The sequence below is a fragment of the Lynx rufus genome, unplaced genomic scaffold (assembly GCF_022079265.1).
Source record: "Lynx rufus isolate CCGP_SWC_20201006 ecotype Redwood Valley unplaced genomic scaffold, mLynRuf1.p SCAF_15, whole genome shotgun sequence".
Taxonomy (NCBI): Eukaryota; Metazoa; Chordata; class Mammalia; order Carnivora; family Felidae; genus Lynx; species Lynx rufus.
In genome coordinates this window covers 33,075,957-33,082,688 of record NW_025814829.1, presented here as the reverse complement: position 1 = coordinate 33,082,688, position 6,732 = coordinate 33,075,957, and the positions used below count along the sequence as shown (strand labels likewise).

At 37.7% G+C, this 6,732-nt stretch overlaps 1 protein-coding gene across 1 annotated transcript; it reads left to right on the top strand.

The window, feature by feature from the left end:
• The first annotated feature begins 5,924 nt into the window (after positions 1 to 5,924).
• On the top strand, positions 5,925 to 6,361 carry SPATA45 (spermatogenesis associated 45). Its single transcript, XM_047076439.1, has one exon. The coding sequence runs from the start codon at positions 6,004 to 6,006 to the stop codon at positions 6,337 to 6,339; it is 336 nt and encodes a 111-aa protein (XP_046932395.1). The 5' UTR covers positions 5,925 to 6,003; the 3' UTR covers positions 6,340 to 6,361.
• The last annotated feature ends 371 nt before the right edge of the window (positions 6,362 to 6,732 follow it).

The window sequence follows — 6,732 nt, the reverse complement described above, 5'->3', positions numbered from 1 at the left end:
AACAAACTTGGCTAGGTTCCTCCCTGTCCACCAATGTAGTTCATATTATACTGTAGTTATCTGCGGTGATTGCTCCCTTTCTGGACCAGGTCCTCTATTTGAATTCTTTTAGGCAGCCAAGGGGAAAGTCAAAGTTTCTTCCTGAACTGTTTGGGCCTTGATTGTTTTTGGCTCAAAATAATGCTCATGCTTAAGCATCACATCCTGTGGTGGCCTACCCATCATAGCAAATAAGAGTAAATCTAGGAAAATGGGGATAGGATACCTTAGAATGTAGCCTAAAGTCTTTATTGGAAGAGTAACCTTTGAGCGAGGAAAAATTGTTGGCTTAAGAATTATTCAAATTGGCTCTCTTATGTGACATATGATTGCCTTGTAAAATAATGATAGAGCATTACTCTTAGATACAACACACATAACTTTCTGAATTGATAAACTAATCTAACCAATGTACATTTTAGAAAAAACTTATAATGCTTTGTTGGGGCTCAGGGAAGGCTACCCCAAAATATCCCACTTTGGCATCTTGATTATTTTGAGTTAAAGTTACTTAAGAAACAGCCAATGCAAAAAGGAGACCCTGACACTCCTTTGTCTCCAGAAAGCAAGAAATTAATCTCCCATGTGAAAGGTACCCTCCCTGTACCAGGAGGTAGAGAGACATCCTTATCATCAGAGAGAGAGAATTCAGGGTGAAGAAGCCTTTATAAACAAACCTTCTTACTTTTACTAACTTACTGCCCCAGTCCAAATTCTGTTTAGAAATTCTTACTAGTTAAAGTTCCCAAACATAAGTTTTCTTTATCCTGTCAACTCCTCACTAATTTATTGTTTCTTTGTAAAAAACAAGCTGCCAGCCTCGGTCGTATCTGTAGGACCTCTGTACGTACAAATTAACTTTGATTCTTTCCTGTTATCTGTCTTATGTCAATTTAATTCTTAGACCAGCCAGAAGAATCTTGAAGTTAGAGGAAAATTTTCCCTCCCCAACACTTGCTTTATATACTTTATAGTTTACAAGTCCCTTCATCTGTTGTCTCATTTCATCCTCACAATACCTCAGTACTGATATCAGCCCATTTCAGCTAAGGACGCTGAAGCTCACAGATGCAGAAATATTCTTCCAGGTTGCACTCTAACGAGGGAGGATTTAGCCCCTGGCCCACAGGTGCCAGGGTTGTGCCCAACTAATTAGATCTCTTGATAAGCCTTTTGGATTATCTGGGAGCTTTACAAAAAAAACAAAACCAACAGCAAAATACCTTCTTATCTTCAGCAGCTGCCCTGCACTGGTCTCATCAGAGACACCAAACTCATCAGAGTTGGGTGGTCTTCTTTTGCTGACCCTTCATATAGTTCTTTAGGGAATTCATTTCTCTGGCATTGTGAACTGCTCTCTTCAATACCAGTCTTATTTCTACTATCCTGTATTCCTGTAAAAAGAAAAAGAAATGATTACTTTTGTATTTCTGAAGATTTTTTTTACAGGGAGTCTTCCTCTTCTGATAAAAAAAAAAAGACACATGAATAAAATAATTCCCCAAGTGAAATAAGAAGTTTTAATAAAACCAATAAAAATAGCTGTGGTTTACTAAGTACCTACCTTAAACCTTTAGACTATAAGCTCCATTGGGATAGGTATCCATTTGTCCCCAGTACCCAGAACAACACCAGGCACAGAGCAGGTGTTCAACAAATATCAGTATGTGTAATAAATTGATGCCAGGCACAATGTAAAGAGCTTTCCATGCACATCTCATTGAATTCCAACTTCTTCCCTACCTCCTACAGTATACACACAAACCTACAAATTAATGAAATAGGTATCTTTATCCCAGATGAAGAGATTGATATTGAGAGATTGAGTAATTTATTAGAGGATACATGGCTGATAAGTAAATGGTCTCTCTAATTCCGAAACTTCTCTTAATTAGGGTTCTATGAATAGAACAAAGTTGGAATGGCTTAGCTCATAATGTCCCATCACCAAGGTAATATCTCAGTGGGCTGATCCAAACCAGTGGACTTCAAATAGGCTTTGGGTTGCTGTACATTAAAGGTAATTTATAATAACATACCTGTAGAAACAGGAGTATATTTTCTATATCTATGCAGTTGATTCTTGTTTTTGCAGTAGTTATGTTCTATAAAGTGGCCCCAAGTATTGAATTAGCAAATATTCAGTCAGTTGCTCTTAGGGAAATACAGGGATAGGTCCTTGTGAGTCTCTGGTAATAAGATTTTTGTCAACCAATCAATATATAACCTTATTTCATGTATGTATCTGTATGTATAATTATTTAATACATACTGTTGATTCATTAACATTGAACTCACAACCAACAGCACTATACTTGCTTGAACAAAGCTTATCTAACACACATAAAGCACATTACAGCCTTCTTGCTGCTTAGGAGCACTAGCCAGCACTTTAGCACTATACTTGGGGAGCATTCTAAAAAAAAAGAAAAACAAACAAACAAAAAACCCTAGTAATACTAAACCGATCAGGAAAAGGACACTTGTTTATAGGATGAAAGCTGAATCAAGAAGGCGGAGTGTCCCCTTGTTTGACCTTAGCTGGGAATATGCACATCAAGGAGACTCAGATTTTTGCTACTCTGTGCATTTCTGGGAATGACTATTAAAATGCCACAAGTATTGATTTTGAGATAACAAATAAGTATTTATGAGTAGGCAAATTTACAAAGATGGAATTCATGAATAATGAGGATGTACTGTATATACATGCTTAATATTTTCAAAGTCCTTTATTTTTTATTTTTGGGGTTTTTTTTGCCTATTTGTATTTATTTATTTCAAAGTTTTATTTAAATTCTAGTTAGTTAACATATAGTGTAATATTGGTTTCAGGAGTAGAATTTAGTGATTCATTGCTTACATATAACACCCAGTACTCCATAACAAGTGCCCTCCTTAATACCCATCACCCACCCACCAACCCTTGGTTTGTTCTCTATCACTAAGAGTCTTTTATGGTTTGTTTCCCTCTCTCTCTCTCTCTCTCTCTGTTTTTCTTTTCCCTTCCCATATGTTATCTGTTTTGTTTCTTAAATTCCACATATGAGTGAAGTCATATAGTATTTGTCTTTCTCTGCCTGTCTCGTTTCAATGAGCATAATACACTCAAGCTCCATCCATGTCATTGCAAATGGCAAAATTTCATTCTTTTTGATGGCTGAGTAATATTTCATTATAAATATATATACCACATCTTCTTTATCCATTCATCAGTTGATGGACATTTGGGCTGTTTCCATAGTTTGGCTATTGTTGGTAATAAGGCTGTAAGTATCGAGGTACACACACGTGTGTGTGTGTGTGTGTGTGTGTGTGTGTGTGTTTTGATTTTTAAAAAGTAATCTCTACACCCAACATGGGGCTCAAACTTCCAAACTGAGACCAAGAGTCACATGCTCCACCAACTGAGTCAGCGAGGTGCCACTCAAAGCTCTTTAAAAATTCGTATGTTTTTTTTTAATTTTTAAAAATTTTTATTTATTTTTGAGAGAGAGAGAGACACACACACAGCACAAGAGGGGGAGGGGCAGAGAGAGAGGGAGACACAGAATTTGAAGCAGGCTCCAGGCTCTGAGCTGTCAGTGCACAGCCCGATGCGGGGCTCGAATTCACAAACTGTGAGATCATGACCTGAGCTGAAGTTGGATGTTTAACCAACTGAGTCACCCAGGTGCCCCTAAAAAGTCATATGTTATACACCTTATTTATCTCCACTTAAGAGACTGTAAAACTGGGTGAAGTAACCATAGAAACCATCCTGTTACTATGTCATACACAGAGTCAGTTTCATAGGCATGTGACCTCTTCACTAACACAAGGCCCCCATGTTCAAAAGGGCCCATGAATTTTCAACACAGGGCCCTGCAATTTCATTTTTCACTGGGCCCCACAAATTATGTAGCTGGTTCTGGCTGCATGGCAAGTAAACAGATTAATAACTGGAGGGACAAACAAACAAACCCAAATGAAAAAATACTGTACATCCAGCTGAACAAATCCCTTATTTCACTGTGCCTGATATATTAAAGTTACCATTTATTGAGGATTGGCTATATTAGGCTCTTGTATGTATTAAGTTATTTAATCCTTATGACACTCTGTGAGTTGGGTATTATTTCCACTTAACATACAAGGAGAGGCACCTGGAGACTCAGGGGTTAAGCTTCCAACTCTTGATTTCTGCTCAGGTCACGATCTCATGGGTTCGTGAATTCTAGCCCCACATCTGGCTCTGCACTGACAGCATGGAGCCTACTTGGGATCTCTCTCCCTCTCTGCCCCTCCTCTGCTCACTCTCTCTCTCCCAAGATAAATAAATAAACATTAAAAAACTAAAAACAAAAAACAAAAAGCAAAACAAGGAAACTGAGTGCCCAGAGAAGGTAACTTAACTGTAGTCATACAGTTAGCGTAGCTTGAATAGGGACCAAATCGGACTCAAAACTTCATGCTCTTGCTGTTAGACACTTACTGTGTCTAATTTTAGTTGGCTCCAGTTTCCAGGTAATTTGTAATGAGAATTTAAATTTTTTGATCTCCTCAGTGAGCTTTTAACTAACACGTCTAGATTTCATTTGCAGTAAACATATATAATGGGCTTTTAACAGAATATAAATTCAGCTCGAAAGTACATAAGAGACAATTACCTTGTTTTCCTTTCTTTTTCTTTAGTCATGTCCCAATTTGATTTCATTTGTACATCTCCTAGGCAGGATAAACAATCAAAGTGTTAGAGGAGATATAATTTAAAAAGTTTAAATTCTGATCACCCTCACTTTCTCTGAAATTAATGTTCAGTTAATTCAAGTTGAAAATACTAAACACCTCTAAGTAATTAGTCCATTTACAAACCTAGCCAATACTTTAAATATTTTAAACTTCTTTCATAAATTTAACATATTTGATTTTTTAAGTACTTCACATGCCTGAAAAGACAAATTTATAGCCCTAACAAGCAAATTCTTCCTAAATACTTAACAACACTTTAGTTTTTAAGTTCATGTCCTGCCATAGCCAATTTAATGTCTTTTTTCTGTACTTTTAAAAATAAATATTGATTTATTTTGAGAGTAGGAGAAAGAGAGAGAGAGAATGAGCAGGGAAGGGGCAGAAGGAGAAGGAGAGAGAGAAAATCTTTAGCACGTTCCATGCCCAGTGCAGAGCCTAACACAGGGCTGAATCTCACAACCCTGAGCTGAAATTAAGAGTCAGATGCTTAACTGACTGAACCACCCAGGCACCCCTGTACTTTTTTTTTTTAATGTTTATTTATTCTTGGGAGAGAGAGACAGAGCACAAGCAGGGGAGGTGCAGAGAAGAGGCAGACACAGAATGTGAAGCAGGGTCCAGGCTCTGAGTTGTCAGCAAAGAACCTGACACAGGGCTCGAACCCATGAACCACGAGATTATGGCCTAAGCCAAAGTTGGACACTTAACCGACTGAGCCACCCAGGGCCCCATCCCCGCACTTTTTATAATAAAATCCCTTTAGATATTTATTGGGAAGGAAACTTCCAAAATGTTAATTTCATTGTCTCTAGACAATGATCAAGAGTGATTTTTACCTTGTCTACCTTATGCTTTTCTGTATTTTCTTAATTGTCTACAATGACTATGTATTATTTTTATAATCAAAAGAAACAATGAGGGTTCCTAAAAGCAAGAATCAATACATAGTATCAATTTCAAAAACAAAATATCTTTTCTTACTACAATCCTCTTTTTATGATTTTTTTTTCCTCCGAAGAAACATCAAAAAACAAAAAGACCTTAGGAAACAATAATAAAAATGGAGTGAGATGTGGGGTCAGGGGCACAGTGGTGGTGGTATTTTACAGGAAGAGAAGAAAGAACTGGTAAAAACCTGATGGTGAATACTGGCTGCTAGGTCAAGCAGCAACTGATTGTATTTTTTCATGTGTTTCAGGATACTAAGAATCACTTGATGATTAGTTTGTCACCATGACCTCTAAAAACAGAACCAATGAAATCATTAAAAAACTTAAAGCTAGCAAAAAACATCTCCTGGAGGAGATGAACGAAAAGCGTGACTCCAACTGTTTTGCGGAAAGAAGCAATCAAGTCAGTTTATTGAGAGTTCAAAAGAGGCATTTCAGTGGTGCCTACCAGTCCTTTACTCACACCCAAATCAAAGAACCCGTTCCTGACAGTGGCAGGAGCTCCTGGGTCACACTGAGTCTCCTGGTTCACACCGAGAAAAAGCACTTTCCTGCAAAAAGTAAGTTGTTATGTATGGTAGGATTCCATCCCCAACTGACAGGAGGGATTTATAAATAAACTTGAGGAGGATTTCTGGGGTTGAGAGAGGTTCAGTAAGTATCGTTCTGGGACAGTTTAAAGGAGGTCTGTCTGAGGTGAAAAGCATCAGTAAACTAGGTTAGTGGATGTAAGATCTGCTGTAGACCAGAGATTTTCTTTTTCTTGTGCTTCCAGAATCCTGAGCTCCACCTCTCGACTGACTCATTCCGTAGGCCCTCCTTTGGTCCTAGAATCCGTGTTTTCATCAGGCTAAGGGAATTTTGATGCTGAAGGCCTGAGAACCATATTTTGAGAGAAGTTGTTATAGATAATTATAATAGCCCACAAAAGCTCCAGAGACTACCTATCTCACCAATTTGTTGCCTGTGCAAAAATTTCATGTGCAAAATTGAGATACAATGGAAATGATTT